This window comes from Elephantulus edwardii, unplaced genomic scaffold (assembly GCF_000299155.1).
Source record: "Elephantulus edwardii isolate Elephantulus edwardi_28Jun2011 unplaced genomic scaffold, EleEdw1.0 scaffold00166, whole genome shotgun sequence".
NCBI classification, from domain to species: Eukaryota; Metazoa; Chordata; class Mammalia; order Macroscelidea; family Macroscelididae; genus Elephantulus; species Elephantulus edwardii.
Genome location: NW_006399916.1, coordinates 2,825,487 through 2,852,705, shown reverse-complemented (window position 1 = coordinate 2,852,705; position 27,219 = coordinate 2,825,487). Strand labels below are relative to the sequence as shown.

Here is a 27,219-nt window from a genome sequence, read left to right as displayed (position 1 = left end):
TATTTATTATTTTAAGGGTTTTAGAAGTTTCTTTTGCATTTCAGGGTGCTGCATTATACATTACACTGGAAATGGTCCTCTGTGAATAAAATTTATTTTCACTTTCCTATCCTTTCACAGTCCAAGGGTATATGTTGTTGTTGCTGTTGTTAAGTGCCATCGAGTCTTAGATGACTCAAAGTAACTCTATGAACAAAAGACTTGAACACTGGTATAACTTTCATCATTTCTCCAAGTTCATAGGGTTTCCAGAGGCAAGCTATTTTGGAAGTGGATGCCACTCCTGTTTCCAAGCTTGTTTTATTTGGGGAGCTCCACCAAACACTGTCCACCATGAGTAACCATTATCACATTTTGACACATCACTGTCACAGTGTTTAGTATCACAGCAACCAAGAGTTACTTCTGTACAGCAAATGGACAGACCAGTGCTATACCACTTAGAAGAATATCTGACCAAATTAAATTAAAACCAGACTTGAGGGCCACTGATTAAAATCACCCACCTTTGGCTTGGTAGCATCACTTTTTAGACACTAGGTCAACTGAGCTCTCTATATGTTGTTGTTGCTAAGTGCCGTCGAGTCATAGGTGAGTCATAGTGACCCTATGAATGAAAGATCTGAACACTTGTATAACTTTCATCGTTTCTCCAGTTTCCTAGAGTGTATATATTTTAGGTTAAAAATAGAAATCTAAATTAAGTAAAAATTGTAGATAATAGTGCAAAATATTAAAGTGAGGAGACAATTAGATAAGCTTATTTTATCTGTGCAAGTCTATGACTGATGTTTCTGGGAGGGATATATGGATCTAAACTGATACTAAAATATTACATGTCATGTGACGTGCCATCTTGCAGTTATTATAGATTGCCACCAGTAGTTTTACAGAAGTGCCTGCGATTTAGAAACTGATTAAATTCTTTTGATATAGATATGGTTTTTAATAAGTTGGTTGTTTAGGGAAGAGTTGCTTATTTTTATCCTGAATTTCCTTGATTAATATGTATAAATGAAGTTGAAATGAAGTTCATTTTGTTAAAAAAATAGCCTTAACCTTATCAATTCTAGCAATAACACAGATACCAGTTTGATTGTATGGGATATGTAATAAAAATATCCAGTTGATTTGTCTTCTCTTATTCTTTTTTTTTTTTTTATGAACTTCTCATAATCACTTCACAGCCACACTTCAGCAGTTGATTTCAGAGACCATGGTCCGATGGGCTCAGGAATCTGTCATCGAGGACCCTGAGTTGGTGAGAGCCATGTTTGTGCTGCTCCATCGACAGTATGATGGCATTGGGGCCCTGGTCCGGGCACTGCCAAAGACCTACACCATAAGTGGTGTCTCTGTGGAGGATACCATCAACCTGTTGGCATCTCTTGGTCAAATTCGCTCTTTGCTAAGTGTCAGGATGGGCAAAGAAGAAGAGAAGCTTATGATTCGTGGCTTGGGGTAAATTCTTTGACAATAACAATACTTTAACATCTAAATTTCTTTTGATTATTTATCCAAAAGTAGTACAGTAAGTATATTAAGACAAATGTAGTGTCTGGATTATATTATTGGTAAATTACATTGTTGACTTCCTAAAGGGGAGTAGAACTAAGACAGTGGCTTTCAATAACAAAGTATGACTAACTTTATGACTAAATGCTAATGTAGCCAAGGTATGCAGCAGATGTCTTAGAGTTGGCTTTTTAAATCCCTTTGTGATACATAATCATAGATAAAACACAGAATAATACAAACTATGAAAATCTGTAGATGGAAAATTTCCATGAATAGAGGATAACATGGATGCTTTTTTCTCTATCTGCTGTAGCATGGGGAAAAGAGGTCACACACAGAAGAAGGGGGGGGAAAACACAGACACACACAAACCACTCTTCTGGGAATTCAGGATCATGAACCTGTGATTCATAAGCATTTGACAGTTAGAATGTCTGTCCATAGTCCGAAGATCTCCAAGCCAAGGTGCTGACAAAAATTGGTCTGAAAGAGGGATTTTTCAACTCAGGTCATGGCTCATGGTCAGAAATTGCAAATGCATTAGGAAACAACCCACCATGACCGAGTCTACGGATATCATTGGTTTCAAGTGCTGTTGAGGTGACCATGACTTATACTGACCCTGTGAACAAAGAATTAGAGTCTTGCCCTATTCTGTGCCATCTTCATCATCTCCAACATGCTCAAACCCATTGTTACAGTCACTGTGTTAGTCTGTCTCATCGAGGGTCTTCCTTTCTTATACTGACCCTCTGCATTTCCCAGCATGAAGTCTTTTTCCAGAGATTGGCCCTTCCTGTCAACATATCCAAAGTATGATTATAAGTGCATTTAATTTACATTGTAAAAAAAGGGAGCTCTCATGGCCTACTGGATAAGAAGTTGCCCTACCAAACCAAAGACACAGCATTTGAATCCATCAGCTGTTTCTCAAGAGAAAGATGGACAGTCTCTTCCAATGCAATTTCTCTGAAAACCTGCCCGATGTTGAAAGATGCTATGGGCAATATATTGAATGACCCAGAAGTAATCAAAAGAAGATGGAGGAAATACGTAGAAATACTATCATACAGTATTGAAAATAACTGACTGACACTGAAAAATTTTAGAAAGGAAGCTGCATTGAAGACATTGGCAAGAAATAAGGCCTCAGGAAATGACAGGATATAAATTGACTTGTTTCAGTTAACAGATGCAGCCCTGGATGTGCACCATTTTATGCCAGGAAGGACAGTTGTTCGGCCAAGAGATTAGAAGAGATCCATATTTGCTCCCATTCCCAAAAGAGATGACCAAAATTCTATTGAAACTATTGAACTGTCATTAATATCACATGCAAACAAAATACTGCTAAAGTTCATTCCAAAATGGCTAGAATGATATATAGATAGGGAACTCCCAGAAGTTCAAGTGGGATTTAAAAGAGGTCATGGCACCAGGAATATCATTGTTGATGTCAGATGGATCTTGGCTGAAAGTAAAGAATACTGGAAAATGTCTATTTGTGCTCTGTTGACTATGCAAAGGCATTTGATTGTGTGTATCATAACAAGTTATGGCTAAGGTTGAGAAGATTGAGAATCCCAGAGTACTTAATCATGTTCATTTGAAGCCTATATCTAGACCAAGAGGCTGTTGTGTTAACAAAGCAAGGGAACACGACATGGTTTAAAATTAAGAAGGGAGTGCATTGAGGTTGTAGTCTCTCTGCATTCAATTGTATACTGAGCAAATTATTTGAGAAGCTGCACTCTAATGTGAGAGGTGTGGTATCAAGATCAGAAGGAGACTCATTAATAACATGTTATGCAGATAACACAGCCTGCTTTCTGAAAGTGAGGAAGATTTGAAACATTTGTTGTAGAAGATCAAGGAATGTAGCCTTCAATATGGATTGCATCTCAGTGTCAAGGAAACACAGATTCTTAACCACTGGACCTATTAGCAACATTGTAATGGAAGGAGAAAAGATTGAATCTGTTAACCACTTCATCTTACTTGGATCCACAATTAATATTCTTGGTATCAGCAGTTAGGAAATCAAGAGATGTATTTCACTGGAAAGATCTGAAGTTAGAGAACTTTCCAAATTATTGAGGAGTAATGATTTCAGTTTGTGGACTAACGTATATTATCTACAGTGCTATGAAATAACAGCTCATATCTGTAGATTATATATGTGTGTGTGTGTATATATATATATATATATATCTCAATATGTTGTTGTTGTTGTAGTTGTTGTTATGTGCCATCGAGTTGCTTGCGACTCATATGACCCTATGTACGACAGCCCTAAACTCTGCTCTGTCCTAGGCCAGTCGCACTGTTTCTGATACACCCATCCTGTTTACCCCAGTAACTGAATCAATCCACCTTAAAGAGGGCGTTCCCTTCCTGCACTGTCTGTCAACCCTGTTGTCTCCAGGGACCGTTATCTCCTTACAACATATCCAAAGTATGTTAGACGAAGCCTCAGTAAGTATCCTTGCCTCCAAGGAGCCGCCCGGTTTAACCCTCTCCAGGATGAATCTGTTTATTTTCCTAGCAGTCCATGGTACATTCAGTACTCTTCTCCAGCACCCAAAGGCATCAATTCTCCTTTTATCCTCCCTAGTCATTGTCCAACTCTCTGATGCATAACAAGTAATTGCAAACACCATGGCCTGTATCAGATGCACCTTAGCCTCCAGAGAGACACCATTGTCTTCAGTACTTTGGAGAGGTCCCTAACAGCAGACTTTCCCATTGAAATACGTCTTTTAATTTCCTGGCTGCTGGTGCCGAGAGTGTTGAGTGTGGAGCCAAGCAAACTAAAGTTGTTAATAATTTCAGTCTCTTTACCATTCATCCTGATCCTGCCAGTTGGTCTAGTGGTGAGAATCTTTGTCTTCTTGACATTGGGCCTCAGTCCATATTGGAGGATGCAGCCCTTGACCCTTTGCAGCAAGCGCTTCAGGTCCTCCTCAGTTTCAACAAGGAGGGTTACACAGATTGTTGATGCATCTTCCACCAATCTTGACCCCACATTTCTTCTCATAGAGCCCAGCCTCCTGGATAATCTGTTCTGCATACAGGTTGAAAAGGTATGGAGATAGGATGCATCCCTGGCGTACACCCTTCCCATTTTTGAACCACACAGTGTTTCCTTGCTCTGTTCTGACGACTGCCTCTTTGTCCAAGTATAGGTTTCGCATTAGCACGATCAAGTGTTATGGAACTCCCATTCTTCTCAGAGTCAGCCACAGTTTGTTATGATCCACACAAATGCCTTTGTATAGTCAATGAAACACAGATATGCATTCCTCTGGTAGTCCCTGCTTTCAGCTAAGCTCCATCTAACATTAGCTACAATATCTCCTTCTAAACCCAGCCTGGACTTCCGGTAGTTCTCTGCTTATGTGCTATTCCAGTCATTTTTGGATAATCTTCAGGAGAATCTTGCTCACATGTGAAATCAATGAGATTGTTCTATAGTTTCCACACTCTGTTGGGTCACCCTTCTTTGGGATGGGAACATATATAGATCTCTTCCAGTTAGATGGCCAAGTGGTTGTTCTCCAGATTTCTTGGCACAACGTAGTGAGCACATCCAGGGCAGCATCTGTTAGCTGAAATATGTTAATTGGTATACCATCTATTCCTGGGGCTTTATCTTTTGCTATTTCCTTCAAAGCAGCCTGAACTTCTTCCTTTGTCACCATAGGCTCTTGCTTATATGTTGTTTTATGAAATTCTTCTGTGTCTGCCAATTCCTTTCAATTGAATGACTCAGTTTATTCTTTCCATCTTCTTTTAATACTTCCTGGGTCCTTTTAAAGCATTCTTGATTATAGCAACTCAAGATTTGAATGTATTCTTCAGTTCCTTGAATTTAAGAAATGCTGAGTGAGTTTGGCACTTTTGGTTTTCTGTCTCCAACTCCTTGCAGATTTCATTGTATAATTTTACTTTGTCATCTCCCGCTGCCCTTTGAAATCTTCTATTCAGCTATTTATTATCTTGAATTCTTCCTTCTGCTTTGGCCTCTCTGCACTCCAATGCCATATTCAGAGTTTCTTCTGACATCCATTTTGGTTTTTTCTTCCTTTTCTGTCTTTGCACTTAACAACAACAACAGCGGTAGAATTGGAATATTTTTCACTGTCAGCAAAGAAGAAAGAAGAGAACTCAACCTTTCCTTTGAGGCCAGAGATTCTTGCACTAGCTGAACTAAGTCACTATGGAGAACAGCAGCCATAGCAGCCATAAAGGAGAATCATGAGATAGAGCAGACCTTGAGACTGCTATGTGCCACTGAACCAGAGTGAAGAATCTTTCACCCAGTTTTGTGGGAGGACTGTGGTAGTAGAGAGAGCCACTATTGGCAGGACTGATAACTTCATAACCCTGGCCTAAAGCCGCAGGCTCAAGGCTGAGGTGCCCTGAACACACTTCAGAAGCTCTCCTATCTGTATTGCACTACTAACATAAACTATAACCTTTTGATTTGATCAGTATGGTTCTGTGTGGTCAGTGAGCTATTGCAAATATAATTATATATATATATATTCCTATCCCAAAGAATGGTGACCCAACATGCAAGCAAGATTTTACTGAAGATTATCCAAAAAAGACTGGAACAGCACATTAACAGAGAACTACCAGAAGTCCAGGCTGGGTTTAGAAGGGATCGTGGTAGTAGAGATATTGTAGCTGATGTTAGATGGATCTTGGCTGAAAACCGGGAATACCAGAGGAATGTCTATCTGTGTTTCATTGACTATGCAAAGGCATTTGACTGTGTAGATCATAACAAACTATGGCTGACTCTGACAAGAATGGGAATCCCAGAACACTTGATTGTTCTAATGCGAAACTTATACTTGGACCAGGAGGCAGTCGTCAGAACAGAGCAAGGGAACACTGCATGGTTCAAAATTGGGAAGGGTGTACGCCAGGGATGCATCCTATCTCCATACCTTTTCAACCTATATGCAGAACAGATTATCCAGGAGGCTGGGCTCTATGAGGAGAAATGTGGGGTCAAGATTGGTGGACGATTTATCAACAACCTGCGTTATGCGGATGACACTACCCTGCCTGCTGAAACTGAAGAGGACCTGAAGCGCCTGCTGCAGAGTGTCAAGGACTGCAGCCTGCAATATGGATTGAGTCTCAATGTCAAGAAGACAAAGATTCTCACCACTGGACCAAGTGGCAGCATCAGGCTGGATGGTGAAGAGATTGAGATTGTGCACAGCTTTAGTTTGCTTGACTCCATAGTCAACAGTCTTGGCACCAGCAGCCAGGAAATTAAAAGGCGCATTGCCATGGGAAAGTCTGCTGTTAGGGACCTCTCCAAAGTACTGAAGAGCAATGGTGTCTCTCTGGAGACTAAGGTGCATCTGATACAGGCTAAGGTCTTCGCAATCACTTGTTATGCATCAGAGAGTTGGACAATGACCAAGGAGGATAGAAGGAGAATTGATGCCTTTGAGCTGTGGTGCTGGAGAAGAGTATTGAGAATACCATGGACTGCTAGGAAAACAAACAGATTTGTCCTGGAAAGGGTTAAACCAGGTGGCTCCTTGGAGGCAAGGATTCTGAGACTCCATCTAACATACTTTGGACATGTTGTGAGGAGAGACCGGTCCTTAGAGAGGGACATCATGCAATGGTGGGTGGAGGGACACTGCAGGAGAGAAAGGCCCTCTATGAGGTGGATTGATTCAGTGACTGGGATAATTGGGATGGGAGTGTCAGAGACAGTGCGATTGGCACAGGACAGAGCGGAGTTTAGGGCTGTTGTACATAGGGTCACTATGAGTCGCAAGCGACTCGACGGCACGTAACAACAACAACAACAACATATACAGATGTGATTATATAGAAAGAATTGATACAGGAATTTTTATAGAGACATATTAAAATGCCTATTAATATTATTATTAAAAGGTAGAATGCGCATTTTCAGAAATGTTTTTCATATAAACATTAAACAGAAGACACATACTTAGAACTTTTTTATAATTGAAAACGAATAGTTTTAGAAAATATTTTGCATGTATACTATAAATGTTTCTGAGAGAAACAGGATTAATTACACTCACTATCTTTTGTGGCTTAACCGTGATTGCTCTTACTTTTCCAAACACAAAATTCTTTCTAAAAATAACAGAGCCTCAAGTGCATTTACATTCATTGTTCTTAACATCTGTCATTTTCTCCCATATCTGTCTTGCACTTTTAGGGATATCATGAATAATAAAGTATTTTACCAGCACCCTAACCTGATGAGGGCCCTGGGGATGCATGAGACTGTAATGGAAGTCATGGTGAATGTCCTTGGCGGTGGTGAATCTAAGGTAAAGAAGAATCTCTGACTTCTGGGATGTTATCTTAAATTAGAACCAGTGGGATGTGTAGGAATTGGGCATGTATTTGGAGATGGCTGGCATATTAGGAATCTGGAAACCAAGTGATTGGCTAGAAATTCCCCTAAGCTTACACCTTGAAGTCTATAGAATATGAAGGAAGAGTGATGTGAGAGTGAAGACAGTGTCTATTTATCTCTTAATAAAAGGTCATTTGATTGAGACTTCCTTAAGGCGGTTAGACTAGTATTTGAACAAATCCTGGGAATCATAGCTGGGTTAAAAGGGCACGTAACATTAAACATTACTGTTATTCTTTGTTATAATCTCCTGATGTACTTAAGTTATATGACCTTAACAGAGATTTTTATATCCTTGTGGGCAGACAGTTTAGTGGGTGTTTTTTTCTCTTTTGGGAAAAAAAAAATCAGATCTTTAAAAACAAGAGTTGAATGCACTACTAGATTTTCCTACATTTGAGAAAAGTTTTTATTTTGTACTGTGTGTTTTTACTCTCCTTTAGAAAATAGTAATAAACCGTGAGTTCTAATGCTATACTAAATTTCTTTTTGGTTTTGAATTGTTAGGCTGTTCTCATCACATCCCCTTTATTCAGACTGTATTTGGTTCCCCTAAGTCCCTCATCTATATCAGTATTGGTGGTTGATGTTCAGTACTCTTTTAAGACTAAAGTGTCCATAGGGTTGCTATCTGCCATACTTAACAAGAACCAACAACAGTGAGTATTTAATTGACTACAGTGTAAGATAAAGTCCTTTAAAATCAGATTTGTAGAATAATATAATGAATAATTTTGTATAAATCAGTATAATTTCATGGTCTCTGATCTACAAAATAGGCTTTGTTTTTTAAAATTAAGACATATTTTTCATAAATTGAAAATAAGTCCATATTTGCAATGTTCACTTATAAAGCTATTTGTGATACATTCTGGTAAAGACGTATTCCAGAGAGCAGAGAGCATCTGAGCTAGGTGGTAATGAGATTTAGCTCCCAAGGAGAGGTCTTGATGAGCCGGGGGTTTTCTAGTCAAGCTAAATATCTCTGAGTCCAAGAGTGTGCCAGTCAGTGAGCTTCTGAATTTCTGGAGAATCACTTCCGTAAAAATGTGAAAAGTATGATACCCCATTGTGGAGTTCCAAATACTGAACTCAGAGTAGTATAAGCTTTTATCATATTGACTATAATCAATAGTTGCCTGCTCAGGTCTGCTTAGAGCTACCTCAAAATCAAGACCTACTGATCTGTCTCTGAAAAACTTAGCCACTGAAAAGTTCTGTGGAGCTCAGTTCTGGTCTGAAATGTTTGTAGTCAGAATTAAATCAGTGGCAACTGGTGGGTTAAGTATAGAATACATATTTTTTTTAAATTGTCTTCTTGAATCCTTCCCACCACCACCACTACTGTGTTATTACAATTATACCAAATAGAAACAAAGAGATTGTATTATTTTCCAAGAAACAAAATTCAGCTCCCAAGGGACGTGTGTGATCCAGATAGGATTCACTACAGTTTGATTGCTTTTAAAACCAGACTCATATGCCACCTGTGGGTATGTATAGATTACTACTGATCCAAGCCAGTAATGGTAATAGGTTTCTAATTTAGTGCCAGACTTGATTTTCTGTAACTCATGTCTTAGCCAAGTCCCAAACTGGACATGGAAAGTCTTCCACTACCTGACCATGGGCAGACCTGGGCACCTGGATTGGCAATGTGATTGAGACCTTAACTTCTGAACTCAACTTTACTACCGATCATTTGCTAAAATAGCTAACTAAATGCTTTTTATATAGGAAATCACCTTTCCCAAGATGGTGGCCAACTGTTGCCGTTTTCTGTGTTATTTCTGTCGTATAAGTAGGCAGAATCAAAAAGCTATGTTTGATCATCTTAGTTATTTACTGGAAAACAGCAGTGTTGGTCTTGGTAAGTAAATTATACCTTTTATTTAATCTATAAAGAGTGTTCTATTGCATTACTGTAAATTCATTAAAAGCATATTGCCTTTTGATGTATTTTAAGAGAGTGTATTGTTAGATGTAATTTTTTAATTGCCTCACAAGCCAAATTTTAGTTCCTCTTTGCTTGAATTCATAGCCTCTCCAGCTATGAGGGGGTCTACACCGTTGGATGTGGCTGCAGCCTCAGTGATGGATAACAATGAACTTGCCTTAGCTTTGCGTGAGCCTGATCTGGAGAAGGTGAGCACCATTCATGCCTATGTACTTGTGTGAGATATGATTGCATGCAGTTGTTTTCAAGATTATTTGAGTATGTGGAAAAGACTATCCACTTGGCTATTGCTCTGTACTATTGAGTGATAATCACCTCATAGCTGATCTTTCAGCAGGTTTTCAGAGGCAGTGAATTGCATGGGAGGAGACTGCCCATTCTCTCATGGAGTAGATGGTGGATTTTTGCCACAGCACAATTCCTTACCACTAAGCCACCAGTGAACAATTCTACTAGCCCAAAAGTGAACAGTTCTAACCTATCCAGAGAGACCTCTGAAGATAGCCAAAGCATTTGTTTCCTAACAGTCACATGTCTGAACCTTTATGAAGTAATTCTACCTTGCACACATGAGGATGCTATGAATTGTAATTGACTTGTTGTCAGCTAAAAAGAATAAAGTTGTAAACAACAAGAATTTTGTGATAATGTCTTTCTTTTTATAACACGGAGTAATAATGGCTAGATGACCAATTTACAGAACATTTATGGTTCAATGACAGAATTTCTATCTTCCATGGGGGAGACGAGAGACTCAGTCCCAGCCAGTGTACCTCAGATACAGCCACTGCCCACCTGTCACTGGAGATTTGTATGTTGCTATGATGTTGAACAGGTTTCAGCATAGCTTCGATTAAGACAACCTAAGAAAGGCCTTTAATTGTTTTTAGTGAAACAATCTTCTAGGTTGTGTAACCCTGACCTGTCCACTTGCTGTACAGAGGTAACTCGTGGTTGCTGTGAACCTGAACACTGTAACACTGATGAGTCAAATGCGAGGATGGTTATCCATGGTGGAGTGTTTGGTGGAGCTCTCTGATTAAAACAAGCTTGGAAGCAGGAGTGGCATCCACTTCCGGAAATAACTTGCCTCTGGAAACCCTATGAACTGAGAGAAAGGATGAAAGTTATACAAGTGTCCAGGTCTTTCATTCATAGGGTCGCTATGAGTCACCTACAACTTGACGGCACATAACAACAACAAGAAGAAAGGCTTGAAGATCAACTTCCAAAAATTATTCTACAGAGACCTTACAGACCACCCTATGGTCTCATCTGAAATTGGTCATTAGAACAGGGGAGCATTTTCTTTAGATAAGCACCAGAGTCACCACGAATTCACGTGCAACAGAATCACCATGAGTTCAGGTGCAACTGAGTGCCATTATTTATCTTTAGTCTATTGCGGTTTTGTCTAATCCAGATATCTGCTGCCACCTCTTCTTAACAGTAGATTTTCAAGCTCCTAAAGATTGTTTTAACATCTGATGAACACAGCTCACTTCACATGAGGTTGTGTATTACTGTGAAACGTATCAGTAAGCTACATATGAATATATTTTTACCAGAATATTTGTCATTTCCTCCAAGTTGTAATTGCATCTCCATTCTAAATGCTTGTTGCTGTAGTTCTACTGTTTTCCTATAATCTGTATTAGTCTTCGCAACAGAGAAGACCCTATTAAAATGATGATACTAATTATCTGCTTAGAACCCTCCAAGATTTTCCCATTTCAGTAAAACGAAAAGTGTTCTAATAATTCCTTTTGCAGTGAACTTCAGAGAGCACCAGGAAACTTTGGGGTGATGGAACTGTTTTACCTGTAGATTATTACAATAATTTAATTGATATGCCAACATTTATTTTAAAATGGCTTGACTTTATTGTACATAAGTGGCACTTAATAAAGTTGATAGAAAATATATTTGACTCAATTAATTTTTTAAACATATTTTACTTGTGTAGGATATAAATGCAGCTAGAGTCAGAAAATCAAAAGGGCTGAACTCGTTCAGCATTAAGCTCAAGGAAATGAAGAACAAATTCAAATCTAGAGTTGCTATAATCAAGAATGCTTTAGGCAGAATATTAAATAATCCAGGAAGTATTAAAAGAAGATGAAAGGAATATACTGAGTCATTGTATCGAAAAGAATTGGCAGATACAGAAGAATTTAATGAAATAACATATGAACAAGAGCCTATGGTGATGAGGGAAGAAGTTCAAGCTGCTTTGAAGGAAATAGCAAAAAATAAGGCCCCAGGAATAGATGGTATACCAATTGACATATTTCAGCTAACAGATGCTGCCCTGGATGTGCTCACCAAGTTGTGCCAAGAACTCTGGAGAACAACCACTTGGCCATCTAACTGGAAGAAATCTATATTTGTCCCCATTCCAAAGAAGGGTGACCCCAACAGAGTGTGGAAAATATAGAACAATATCACTGATTTCACATGCAAGCAAGATTCTCCTGAAGATTATCCAAAAACGACTGAAACAGCACATCAACAGAGAACTGCCAGAAGTCCAGGATGGGTTTAGAAGGGGTCATGGTACTAGGGATATTGCAGCTGATGTTAGGTGGATCTTAGTTGAAAGCAGGGAATACCAGAAGAATGTCTATCTGTGTTTCATTGATTATGCAAAGGCGTTTGACTGTGTGGAACAAAACAAACTGTGGCTGACTCTGAGAAGAATGGGAGTCCCAGAACATTTAATTGTGCTAATGTGAAACCTATACTTGGACCAAGGGCAGTTGTTAGGACAGAGCAGAGTAACACCGCATGGTTCAAAATTGGAAAGGGTATATGCCAGGGATGTGTCCTATCTCCATAATTTTTCAACCTGTATGCAGAGCAAATTATCCAAGAGGCTGGGTTCTATGAGGAGAAGTGTGGCGTTAGGATTGGTGGAAGATCTATTAACAATTTGCCTTATGCAGATGACACAACCTTGCTTGCCAAAACTGAGGAGGACCTCATGCACTTGCTGCAGAGAGTCAAGGACTGCAGCCTTCAGTACGGACTGAGGCTCAGTGTCAAGAAGACGAAGAGTCTCACCACTGAACCAATTGGTAGCATCAGGATGGATGGTGAAGAGATTGAGATTGTTCACAGCTTCAGTTTGCTCAGCTCCACGGTTAACACTCTTGGCACCAGTAGCCAGGAAATAAAAAAACGTATTGCAATGGGAAAGTCTGCTGATAAGGACCTCTCTAAAGTACTCAAGAGTGACGGTGTCTCTCTGGAGACTAAGGTGCATCTGATAAAGACCATGGTCTTCACAATCACTTGTTATGCATCAGAGAGTTGGTCAGTGACTAGGGAGAATAGAAGGAGAATTGATGCCTTTGAGCTGTGGTGCTGGAGAAGAGTATTGAATGTACCATGGACTGCCAAGAGAACAAACAGATTCATCCTAGAGAGGGTTAAACCAGGCTACTCCTTGGAGGCAAGGATTCTGGGGCTTCGTCTGACATGCTTCGAACATGTTGTAAGGAGGGACAGGTCCTTGGAGAGGGACATCATGCTTGGTAGGGTGGAGGGACAGCGCAGGTGGGGAAGACCGTCTATGAGGGGAATTGATTCAGTGACTGGGGTAATCGGGATGGGTGTGTCAGAGACAATGCGATTGGCACAGTGTAGAGTATAGGGTCGCTATGAGTCGCAAATGACCCGACGGCACATAACAACAACAACAACAACAACAACAGGAGGATATAAATGAATTTGACAAATTGTTATTCTCTGTGTATATGCATTAAAGACTTCTTGAGGAGTTTCTTTTAAAAATGGAGCAAGTATGACATAGCCTAGCACCAACAATCACTTAAGACAAAGTATTCAGAAAGGTAAAGCTAAGAGAAATGCTTAATTTCTTAAATTTAGCGGTGTTGACAGCTACTATTATCTCTACATTAATAGACAGGAAATAAATCTCAAGTTCAGAAAGGGAAATTTAACTCCAAGCTTGGATTTTCTCTTTTTTTCTGTTGCATTTCCTTACCTGAATCTCTCATTCAATTGCATATCTTGACCAAAAATTGGTTCATTTTTTAAAAATATTTTTGTTTCTCAGATGATTCTTTCAATATCTCAGGTGGATTGAGGTAGTTTTTTCTTTCAGTCAAACATCACTACAGATTTTATTTTCTTTTTCGTGGTGGTTTTATTGAGATGATTTATGTATATAGAAAAAGTACATATACTATGTTTGAAAACATTATTCAGAGTATTATTCTCTCACTTCTTACATCCTAACCAAGAGCTCTCCTTTTCTCATCTCATTTTTATTTTCTATTTTAAGTAGTTAATGCAATTAGAATCATATTGCCCTTGTCTTTGTGTCAGATTTGTTACACTTAGCATGAGGTTTTCAAAATGCTATTGGAATTTAATTTCTCTTTATGTCTGAATAATATTCTTTTACCCATTCTTTTGTTAATGTGCACTTGGATTGTTTCCAACTTTTTCTAATGTGAATCATACTGCAATGATTGTCGCTGTACAAATATCTGCTTTTTACCCTTTCTTTCAGTTCTTTTGGCTTAATATGTTGTAGTATAATTGCTAGACATTAAACATTTTTAAGCTCATCAAATACTGTTTTTATAGAGAAAGATCTTAAATAATAAGAAATTCAGGACCATTCTTTCCTAGAGTTGGTTCATACATAGTTTGATTGTGATAAAACCTTTTTAAAACACTGCTGAAACTAAAGTTGTGTTAGAAGTTTATATGGATTGTTAAGAACTTAAAAAGAATGTTATCTGCTAAAATATATTTGTTCTAAAACATCCTTTGAAGATATTACTTGCTGTATCTAGTGTAAATAGCTTAAAAATTTTCTTTGAGTGGTAACCCCTTGCTTATATCTTGTTTGTAGGTAGTGCGCTATTTAGCTGGTTGTGGATTGCAGAGCTGCCAGATGCTGGTCTCCAAAGGTTACCCAGACATTGGGTGGAATCCGGTTGAGGGAGAGCGCTATCTTGACTTTCTCCGGTTTGCTGTCTTTTGCAATGGTGAGACATGATTGATTGGCTTCTTTTGTTGGTCATTGTTAAGATGGAATGATATTTGACAGATTAAATAAGGACTTATCTCAATATTTTTATCAAAAAGTGACTTTTCTGGTCAAGAAATAGAGCATTTTACAACCAGTTGTTGTTTTTATGTGCTGTTGAGTCAACCATTACTCATAATGACCTTATGAACAATAGCTCTGAACCCTGCCCTGTCCTGAGGCAATCATACTGTCTCTGACACATCTGTCTCCATTGTCTCAGTCACTGGGTCAGTCCATCTCATCCAGGGTCTTCCTTTTCTGCCGTGATCTTTCACCTTTCCAAGCATGATGTCCTTTTCCAAGGGCTTGTCCCTCTTCACAATAAGCAGTAGAGTTTTTTAATGGTGTTAATTCATTGACAGAATTTACTTTTATAGTGGTTTCATGCTTATATTACTAAGTTGGAATTTTTATGCACCTAAATTCTTTTAAATGTTTATAATTTAATTTGAATTATAAATTTATGACATTAATTCTCACAATAATGAATTTATGCCTCTTGAAGGAAAAGAAGCTTACTTATCTTGTACATGTGAAAGCAGTAATTTTTCCTAAAATTCTGGTTTTAGTACTACTACATGCTTAGGTTTAGGTTTTCAGTTTTGTATTTTTTTACAAATTTTATTTTATACTTGTTTACATACAAAGTTCATAAAGTTCATGTACGTTGTTTTTCACACTAGACCTCTCCCCTTTCCTTTACCAGTCCCTCCCTTTAAAAGATAAAAATGTATTCTAAAAAGCTTGGCTCCGAATGTCCGTGAAATCACTGTTTGTTCTCCACGTGATTTAGGGGAGAGCGTGGAAGAGAATGCAAATGTTGTGGTCAGGCTGCTCATTCGGAGGCCTGAGTGCTTCGGCCCTGCCTTGCGAGGCGAAGGTGGAAATGGTCTCCTGGCAGCCATGGAAGAAGCAATAAAAATAGCTGAGGACCCTTCCAGAGATGGCCCCTCACCCACAAGTGGATCCAGTAAAACACTGTATGTCTACTACACACCTGGAGAGATCCATGATATTGCCTGATTTGAAATTTTACAGAACACAATTCTTTTCATTGCAAAAATAACAATCAGACTATCAAATATGTGGGACTGTTCCTCTTGATAATGGAAAATCTTAGACATTTGAGAGAGGAGAGGATATTTTACTGGAATAGATTGAACAACCAAAGAGAGGACAGAGAGGTCTTTTTTTGGATTTAGGAGAGAATGATTTAGGCTAAAGGAGAAGTTTTTCTAGGAGGATATGTTAAAGTGAGTGATTACTGGCATGAAAGGTGAACCTCAGGAATTGGAGGAGAGGTAAGTGAGAAGCCCGTGCAAATTCTCAAACTTTATCAGGAGCTAAAAAATATATAGGGACTAAAACACACACACACACACACACACACACACAGGAAGAGAGGATGTTCTATACATAAAGAATAAAATGCAGGAGCAAAGGATTGATGACAAACAGTGGAGGCTGTCATCTTATGCTTTTTCTATACTACATTTTCTTAATAGGGTGTTCTTGTGGTCTAGTGAAGCTGCACTGCAATCCAAAGGTACACAGTTTGAATCTACCAGCTGTTCCTCAGGAGAAGAATAAGCAATATCCTCCTCTTGTGCAATTTATTGCCTCTGCAAACCCACTGAAGGGTGAGCTGTGGATTGATACAGACCCGACAACACACAGCAGCAGCATATCTTCTTAATATTTGATTACAGTGCAAATTCAAACATGTCCCTGGTAAACATTGAAGATTTCATTTCACTTTTTTTTGTCAGTACAGACAAAGTTTAAATACACCACTGCACAGATCCACAGGTGCAGATACAGCATAGGCTTCAATCGGAGGAACTTTCTTTCCTTTTTAATTTTTTTTGTTTTTGTTTTCGATTGTAAAAATTAGTTGAGGTAGAGAAGGTCGACTTTTCTGGGCATAGTAACTAAATGCAATGCCTGTCCTTACTGGATCAGAAGTTGGGCAAACTGCTTCTAGAGGACACTGGGGTTAGTTATTTACTTTATATACATTGGTTTTGTTATGACATTGATTTCTTATTTGTGTTCTTTTCATCATATTCTTTTCCTTGGTAGATATGAGCTGAGTCTTAGCATCATTTGAAAAATCTTTAATTTTGTTACTTGTGACTATTATAATTATGTTACAACTGAGTCTTTAGTCTGTTATTGTTACTGTGAAGATATTTTAGTTTAAAAAAACTTTTTAAAGAAAAGGATTTTTTAGTTTTTGACTGAAAAATCATTGGTTTTTCATATCATCATTCAGGAAGTTTGTTTTGTAGAATTAGTTAATGTAATGTGACTAATTAACGCTTTAGGAAGCATTGGTGGCATAATCCTTAGGGAGTTACACTGCTGACTTGAGGGTGTAGCCTTTTCTCTGGTTATTTGAACCCTCCAGTGGCTCTCTGAGATAAAGATGGTCAATCTCCATTCATTTCACAGCCTTTGAAAACTCACTGGAGGATCAGCTATTAATAGGTTCTGACCTGATGGCAAAAAAGTTTGAAATTCTATTTTCGGTGGTTTTTTTTTTCTATAATTATATTTTATTAATTTTCATAAACATTTACAGAGATTTTGGGTTTCCATTCATTCATTGTTGCACTATTCTCTCTACCCTCCTCCCAGTTTGTTCTTGTCCAAATGCCACAGTGCTTGTCAAAGCCAGTTCTGATTAATCTTCTTTGTCAGTGTGTCCTTTGCCATTCCCTATCACTCCTCCCTGAGGAGTTTTTTAATTAACAGCAAGAATGGTATCCACTTCCTAAACAACATGCCTCTGGAAACTGTGAATTTTGATAAATGATGATAGTTATAGAAGGGCTTCAGGCCTTTTGTTCATAGGGTTGGGTCACTGAGTCCTGCTCAATTCAATGACAATCAGCAACAACAATAATTAACACCTTATTGTATATGTCTTTCCTTTCACCCAACTTACCACTTACTAAATTTTTACTTCCCTTTCCTCCTTTTCCCATCTCTGTTAACCCCACAAGATTAATTCCGGGTATAAACCTAGTTTTACTTTTTAAAAATAGTTTGTTATACCATAATTTTTCTTTTAAGACTGACTTAACACTTTGACCCAATAACTCCAACAGTTAGAAAAAGAACAGCAAGCAAAGCCTGCAATTTCCAGAAGAAAATCAATAATAAAAATTAAAGCAGAAATAAATAAAACAATAGGGGAAAACCAGCATAGCTAGAAATTAGTTTTTTGAAAGGATTACGAGGATGAACAAATCCCTGGCAAATCTGCTGAAGGACAAGAAGGAGATAATACAAACAACTCAGATAAGAAATGAATATCACAAACAGAATCAACTAATATAAAAAGAATAAATTTGGAAACTGACAGGTAATGGACACATTGATAAACCTCACTAACCTACCTAAACTAGCAGAGACAGAGCTAAAATATTTGAACAGACTCATCATAAAAGAAGAAATGTAACAGGTCTTAAAAATGCTTCCAATTGAAAAAAGCCTTGACCACTTCAGTGGTGAATTCTGAACATTCTCTAAATGTTTAGTAACAATCCGAGAAGGGCTGGCACCGTTCTGATAAAGACATGAATACAAAACCAGTGTTGTTGATAAGTGGCATCAAGTCATAAACAACTCATAGTGATCCTATGAACGAAAGACCTGAACACTTGTATAACTTTCATCCTTTCTCCAGGTTCATAGAGTTTCCAGAAGCAAGCTATTTCAGAAGTGTATGCCACTCCTGCTTTTGAGCTTGTTTTAATCGGGGAGCTCCACCAAACACTGTCCACCATGGGTAACCATTATCACATTTGACACATCAGTGTCACAAAACCAATAACAAACATTATTCTTCATGGAGAAAAATTGAAAGCATTATCTTTGTGAGCAGGAAGCAGACAAGGTAGCCATTCATTTCCTCTACTATTTAATATTGTACTAAAAGTCTTATCCAGAGCAATAAGACAAGAAAAGGAAAGATCAACATACAAAATTTAGTTGAATTCCTCTATAGTAACAAAGAACTCTAAAAAGGAAATGAAGACATTTACAGTATCTACAAGAAGAAATGTTTGGGAATAAATATAACTGTAGATGCAAAAATATCTATACAAACAAACAAACAAACAAACAAAACTCTACAAAGAAATTGACAAAAACAGGACTCCCAGAGTTGTTACTGTTGCTATGTGCCATTGAGTTTGAACCAACTTATAGCTGACCGTCCAGAGGGTTTGCAAAGACTGTTAATTGCATGGAAGGAGATCGGCCATCTTTCTCCTACTGAGCAGATTTTTGATTCAAAGTCCTTGCATTTTAATTGATTGTGTAACTACTCATGCAATATTACTCAAAATGGTTGACTCTGGAGAACATTATGCTGAGTGAAATGTCCCAGTCACAAAGGGACAAATATTGCATGGTGCCTCTGTTGTAGAATGGGATTGTCCTTGGGGTTGGGGAGAGGCTGAGTAAGATGGGTTCAATAATGTAGGCTGCTCTGAAACAGAGAAGGGAGAAAACTGTTTAAAAGAGACATGTGATTAGGTATTTCGGTTATGACAGGAGTCTAGAGCGATGGTTACATGGTGGAGTGGACCTGGAGGAGGGTTTGTAAAATAATGAAAGAATCTTTTATTTTACTTTTCCAAGAGGGTAATGTCTGGTGTGGGGGGGAGCCTTGGGAGGGGACAAATCTACAATAATGAATGAATGGAAATCCAAAGCCTCTGTAAATTTTCACTGAAATTAATAACAAATTTAAATTAAAAAAAAAGAATTAAGTTAGAGTAAGGATGGCAATGGAACCACCTTACCTCTGTAACTTGATTTGTGCCACTATTAGAACCTCTATTCAGAATATTATTGCTTTTCAATTTTTGACTCATGCGCTTTTAACTTGTTAGTTAAATTTGTATCTTCTAGGCTGCAACACTTCCATGATACATCTTCAAGGATATGAACATGTATGGCTAAGCACAATTGATAAAAGTGCATCTAAATTCCAAAATCAATCTCCATAATAGTCTATGTGTTTCCTACTGCCAAAGGGGCCCTTTAGAGTAGTGAGAGAAGATCTTCACCCTGAAACCCACAGCGTCCCTTTTCAGCAGGAAGTAGCTAAGAGAATACGCCATCCCCTTTTCCTTATGAATCAGGGTGAAGTCTCTCTCAGGGAGGAGTGATAGGGAATGGCAAGGGACACACTGACAAAGGAGATTAATCAGAACTGGCTTTGACAAGCACTGTGGCAATTGGACAATTAAAACAGACATTGGTGGGGGGAAAGAAGAACGAACTGGGGATGAGGGTGGAGAAAACAGTGCAACAATGAATGAATGAAGACCCAAAATCTCTGTAAATGTTCATTAAAACTAATAAAATTTAATAAAAAAAAGAAGAAAAAACAAAACCAAAAAAAGTTGTTGCTGTTTACCATTGAGTCAGATCTGACCCAAAGCTGACCTTTCAGAGTTTTCAGAGACAGTAAATAGCACCAGAGGAAATTGCCCATCTTTCTACCATGAAGCAGCTGATGGATTTGAACCACATACCATTTGATTAGCAGTGCATTTCCTTATCACGAGGCCACCAGAACTCCCCTTGAAGCCTACATAAATGGAAAATACACCATGTACATGGATTAGAAAACCTAAATGTGTAGAATGACAATGCTGGCAAAATCTGTCTTACAATGCAGTCCCGATCCAGGGTCCATGGTTTTTCTCAAAGAAATGGAAAAAGTAATCAACACTTTTATATGTAAGGGAAAGAGACCCTGAATAAGCAGCAAAATACTATTGACTAAGTGAACAAGGTATGAGGCATTGCACTTCCTGATCTCAAAATCTACTGCACACCCACAGTAATCTATACAGCTTGACCGTGGTAGAATGACAGGTATGTAGACCAATTGATTAAAATTGAGAACATAGGAATAAAGTCATCTAATTATAGACAAACTGATATTTAACAAAACAGATGAAATCCATTAAGGGAGGAAATGGCAGGGAGGAGTGGAAGACAGACTTTTTAACAAATGATACTGGCAAAACTGGGTATCTATTTACAGAAAATTGAAACAAGATCCATATTTCACACTGGATAACAAAATAATTAATTCCAGATACATCAGGGACCTAGGTGTGAACTTAAACTTATAAAGTTCACCAAAGAAAAAGAAATGAGACAAACTTAGGAACTGTGATCATAAATGGACCATCAAATCCAACTGAAAATGCGCAATTAGCAGATTAGGACCTTCTGAAAATTAAATCCTTGTATGTATCAAAATAGTTCTCAAAAAAAGTGGAAAGAAACTATAAAGAATCAGAAGAGTGTTTTTAATGACATATCTGAAGAGATAATATCTCTAAAATTTATAGACAACTTCAATAACTCAACAAGGAAGATACTGAGTAAGAGCTGCAACTTGCATGTTCTTCAATACTGAAAAATAATACAGAATTTGTGAAATACTGCACAACATTGACAAATCTTAAGAAAATTATGCTGAGTGACATAATTTAATCACAGGAACTTAGGATATAAGATCACTATTTGCAAAAATCTAACGAAATGTTTACACACAGAATTGTTTTTGGAGAGTTACCAAAGATGGGAAGAGAGGGGAAAGAAGTAAAAATTAGTAGAGAAACTGAGGAAAGGGAAAGATAATAATATTTATCAGGCATGGTAATTTAGTTACATTAATCACTTTTCATTGTTATTAAAATATATGAATGATTGAATAGGGGAAAAGTCAGGAATGATTCATACACTATTACTCAAAAATAGTACTAACTCATCCTTTCTTTAAATGCAAGCTATTTATAAAGTTACTTAAACTTAATCCTTCCACTAATTATTTCCTGTTATTAGGCTAATTTTCACTGTAGATATATTGAATCTACTGAGTCTACTTAGAATGCAGCAAATTAGTAAGTCTTCTTCCTTTTGAAAACAGCTTTTAATTATCAGCATCCCCACAGATGTGTTCAAAATTGAATTTCAAATCTGGTCTTTAACCCATTGTGATTTTCTTTTGAATATTCTAAGTTGTAAATAAAACCATATGTGGAAAGTTTCAAAACAAAAAGAATGAGTATCTTGGTTAATCCCTTTCTTCTGAGAGATCTTAAATGTCACTTTAAATCTTGTTTGTTTTTAATTTCTTGGGAAATTTACAAAAGCGATGCAGAAGAAGAGGAAGATGACACCATCCACATGGGGAATGCAATCATGACCTTTTATGCAGCTTTGATTGACCTGTTGGGACGCTGTGCTCCTGAGATGCATGTAAGTGTCCTGAGGCCTCTGTTGAGCTGTCTGATACTACCCTTCTTAGCCTGGACAGATGAAGCCATGAAAGCTTTCAAAGCCAGAAAGCCTAAGCTCCGTTAGAAAGAAGTTCAGGCCAAATTGCTGAGCAGGCTTTTGCAAAATTGTGATTGTCTTGTTTCTTGTAAAAATTGTGATGAGATTTCAGTGCAAGCTATTAATCACATAGTTATTACCATTAAAAGGCTGTATGAGCTCATTTGTTCAGTGAGTAAAGGATTGTCTACTACCTGAAAAGTCAGCTATCTGAACTCACTTGCATGTAGGTGACATGGTCAAGTCTGTAGGTGAAATGCCTTGACATCTATAATTGGGAAAAGACAAAATTCAGTTGCTTGTCACTAAAATCCAATTGCATAGAGACAAGGCTTGAGTTTTCAAATGCCTTTATTGAGAGACTAGCATTCGGTGAGAGAATTGGAAGTGTGGGTTCCTTAGAAACTGTTTTCTGGCATATCAACATCAAGCCAGGCTTTTTAAGGGGATGGACAAAGGGAGTCATAAGGAAGAAAAGGAATGTGTGAAGGCAGGGAAGTGCCCAGAGTTGTTAGTTCCATGATCTCTCCTCCTGTGATGGTTATCACATGGCCTGTGGTTAATGTTTGAGGTAGTTATCAGACTTCTTTGCTGATGATACATCCTTCAAGTAATTTCTTAGTTTTTTCATATCAGGGTGACTTGGTGACAAATCTTTGCTTCCTGGAATAACAACATCACAGCACTCTAATCAATCACATTAATAGATTATGTAGAGTCAGACAACTTTTATTGTTGCAGCTGTTGTTATGTATTGTCGAGTCAGATACAACTCATAGAGATCCTATAAACAATAGACATGACCCCATGCTATCCTGTACCATCTTCATCATCTCTGTCACACTCGAACTCATTGACACAGTCACAGTGACTGTCTATCTCATTAGAGGTCTTTGTCTCTTTTGCGTGATGTCCTTTTCCAAGAAATAGTCTGTTCTAGCAAGTAGGAGAAACATAATTTCAAAATCCTTGCCTCCAAGAAACACTCTGGCTGCATTTCCACAAGACTTATCTGTTTGTTCTTTTAACAGTCCATAATATTTTTTATATAATCCTAAACTTGACCAACTATTTATCAACATCCTAAACTTTGGTAACTATTTATTATCATTCTTAACTAAGGCAATTATTTACTAATAATTCCAAATTGAGGCAATTATTATCAGTTCCTCTCACCATCACAATCACTTTCATAAAGATTAAACAAAAGCCCACCACTGTTGAATCAAATCTGATAGTGACCCTCCACAGTGGACTTCTGAGACTATCAGTCTTTATGGGCCATCTTTCTCCACACAGCTGCTAATGGGTTTAAACTACCCATCTTTCTGTCAGTGCAATATGGAACGTGGAAGACATTATGACCCCATGGCCCTTGCCATAAAGATAAAGATCACAGTCTAGAAAACACTATGGAACATTTCTCCTCTGCCCAATAAGGTCACTCTGTGATTGAATCGATTTAATACAAGGAACCAAATTAATATATATTCTTCCCATTCTTTAAAAAGAAGAACTTTTCAGTGTTAATCAGGCTTCTATGTTTTGGAGGTAAGTTGACATTAAAAACTAGTGAAACAATGCTCATTTTTATTTGTTATGCACTGATATTTTTACTTTTCATTTATTTGGTTTTGCCTTTAGTATATTTGTTTAAGAAATCCTAGGCAGGGCTCATACTTTGATTGTATTGCTTTTTCATGGTGAACATGTTCTTTGGAAGTGCTTTGGGCAAGATTAGGCAGAGGCATTTCTGAGCTGGTGTGAGCATGAGGCCCTTACATCTTAGATGGCCTGTCTTCCACTTTCAGTAACTAGTTTATTTTTTTTCTTCTCTCTTTGTCTGTTTTATACTTGTAGATTAAAACTCGCTTGGAACCCTCTTATGAACTGAGACTCACTGAGGAGAGGGAAGTTTTCTTAGGAAACCTCACCTCCAATTTTTGCAAAAAAACAATTTAAGTAATGAGGTGATTCTCCTAAGTGCACACAATGGAGTAAAATACCTCTTCTGCTGCAGTGACTGCAGACAACAAAAGAAGTACTTTATAATCAACTATTCTTCTTTGTCTTATTTGAGTAGAAAGGGCAGAGGGTCCAAGACAGAAATTAAGTTGTTTGGAATTATTTTGTTTATATTTAGGTGGAAATATACAACAACAAAAAGGAAAATGAATTGCTAAGGCTCAGCCTTGGTACTTGTGAAATTTATTCATTGCCAACACCTGTTAATTGTTGTTGTTAGGTGCCATTGAGTCAAGTACAACTCATAGTGACCCCATAAATAACAGATCTGAACCTGTCCTATCCTGTTCCACCCTCATACTTCCTGACACACTCAAGCCCAGTGCTGCGGTCACTTGTGTCAAGCCTCCTGGTTGAGGAGCTTCCTCTCTTTACCAGTCCCTCCACCTTTCTAATCGTGATTTCCTTCTCCAGGGAATAACTTCCTAGCAACATTCCCAAAGTACACAAGACAAAGCGGTCAATTGAGGTTCTACTATATATCCATTGAGATTAGGTGCACTAAGAGTGTATGGTGGTAGGCTATACTGTATGTCATAAATTGTGTTTTCAGCCCAAAGGCATGGGAAGCACACCTGTCATATTGCCTGGGAGTCAGTAGGTAGTCACAGAGACTCATTGAAAATTTAGATAATGTAACCCACAGCACATGATCATGTTCTGTACCATGTATCAGGGAGTTCTGGTGGCATACTGAGCAAGGAGTTGTACTTCCAACCCAAAGGCACATGGTTCACATTCACCAGCTTTGTCATGAGAGAAAGATGTCTGTCTCCTCTGCAATTTACAGCCTCAGAAATCCCACTGGAGGTTCAGCTCTGTGTTGGTTCCAACTGAGTGACACATAATAACATGTAGCAGGTGGCATGGGCCAGCAGTCATTCTGTTTAGCCAGTCACATTCTAAAAGAATTGGTAGCATTCATCTTTATCATACTCCCTATGCCCTTAAACCCATTCTTCAAAGCCATTAAGTGGAAAATAGATAATACAATTAATTTCTTATTACAATGTAAGAAAGAAGCTAAATTAATCACAAATAATATATGTTCAGTGTCCAAGATAATTGATGTCCCCCCCAACTAAGAAATTTATTTTACCGAAGGTGATTTTGGATGTATCTTTCACTTTTAAAACAAAGCTTCCTGTTATGCATAGGTATCTAGATGACATTTTGGAGAGTAAATTCTGATGGATTCTTCAAATTTTTAGAATGTTCTAAAACTTCAAAGAGGACTAAAATCATACGTTGCTCTAATCAATAAACAAACTGGCCTTGACTGTAGTATAATTCTGTTTATGCTTCAGTCATTGAAGACTATTGAGTGAATAAATATCTATGTTACTGTAAGGCTGAAACATCAGTTTCTGAAAAGGGTCTAATTTGTATGTATGCTTCTTAAACATTATTGAAGTAAAAGTCCTATGTTTAACATTTTCTAGAGGTAATATTTTGCAAAATTATCTTAGTGTCTCTGTTTTCCTATTTAGTTGATTCATGCTGGTAAGGGAGAAGCCATTAGGATCCGGTCTATTTTGAGATCCTTAATTCCACTGGGAGATTTGGTGGGCGTCATCAGCATTGCTTTTCAAATGCCCACAATAGCCAAAGGTAAGACCCGCTTTTGCTCTTTATAAGGCAGTTTTAGAGTGGGTGACATGATGGGGTTTATTTTGCTTTTATTTTTTTATTGTGATTTAGATGAAAATTTATAAAGCAAAATCATTCTCCACTCAACAATGCACACACACTGTGGCACTGATTACAATTCACAATTGTAACAGCATTCTTTTAATTTCTACCTTTCATTTTCAATTTCTTTTATTTTTTAAATTTTTTAGGTACATATCAGTCTTTTTTTAAAAAAATACTGGAACTGTTTTATTAATTTTCTTGCATTGTTGCACATTTTCTGCCCCCTCCCTTCGCCGTACCCCAGCCCTCCCTGCAGTGGACCCCGTGTTCTAGATTGTTATCATATATATAATGCCTGAATTATATATTCCTTTAGGACAGTTCTTCCCTTCATCTGTTCTAATACAGTATTCATTATCTATCTCTTTCCGCATTCTCTCCCCAACTCCTCTATGTCTGTCCTATTTTATAACAGTGGAGTTATGCAGTATTTGTCCTTTTGTGACTGATAAAGTTCACTCAGCATAATGTCCACCAGGCTTTCCCATGTTGTGTAATATTTTATAAGTTCATTGTTTTTCATTGCTGTGTAGTATTCCATTGTGTGGAAGTATCATAATTTTTCTGCCCATTCATTTGTTGATGGGCACTTTGGTTGTTTCCATCTCTTTGCTGTAGTCAATAACAGAACTTTAAACATAGCTGTGCATATATCTGTTTGAGTCGTGGCTCTGGTTTCTTTAGGGTATATTTCCAGTGGTGGAATTGCTGGGTCAAATGGTATGTATATTTCCAAATTTTTAAGAATACACCATACAGCCCTCTATAGTGGCTGTATCATTTTATACTCATATCAGCAGTGAACAAGAGTTCCAATCTCTCCACAACCTTGCCAGCACTTGTTTGCTGCTCTGTTGAACTTTGCTATTGTTGCTAGGGTGAATTGATATCTCATAGCTGTTTTTATTTTCATCTCTCTGACAGCTAGGAATTTTGAACACTTCTTCATGTATTCGTTTGATATCTGAATGTCTTCTTTGGTAAAGTGTCTATTCATATTCTGTCCCCATTTTGTGATTGGGTTGTTTGCCTTTTTCTTGTAGAGTTGCTGGTATATTCTATAAATTTTAGATATAAGTCACTTATCAGATATGTCATTGCCAAATATTTTTCCCATTTTGTGGGTTTCCTTCTTACCCTGTTGGA

General features: G+C 37.7%; 1 protein-coding gene across 1 annotated transcript in view; it reads left to right on the top strand.

Annotated features, from left to right (window-relative positions):
* Nucleotides 1–27,219, top strand: part of RYR2 (ryanodine receptor 2 (cardiac)) — an 814,526-nt gene that overhangs the window by 470,304 nt on the left and 317,003 nt on the right. The window contains exons 41-48 of the mRNA XM_006895387.1: nucleotides 1,188–1,461; nucleotides 7,748–7,862; nucleotides 9,689–9,821; nucleotides 9,993–10,096; nucleotides 14,797–14,932; nucleotides 15,770–15,956; nucleotides 22,170–22,275; nucleotides 25,869–25,989. Of these exons, the coding sequence (XP_006895449.1) occupies nucleotides 1,188–1,461; nucleotides 7,748–7,862; nucleotides 9,689–9,821; nucleotides 9,993–10,096; nucleotides 14,797–14,932; nucleotides 15,770–15,956; nucleotides 22,170–22,275; nucleotides 25,869–25,989 (1,176 nt within the window). The remainder of the gene's footprint in view (nucleotides 1–1,187; nucleotides 1,462–7,747; nucleotides 7,863–9,688; nucleotides 9,822–9,992; nucleotides 10,097–14,796; nucleotides 14,933–15,769; nucleotides 15,957–22,169; nucleotides 22,276–25,868; nucleotides 25,990–27,219) is intronic.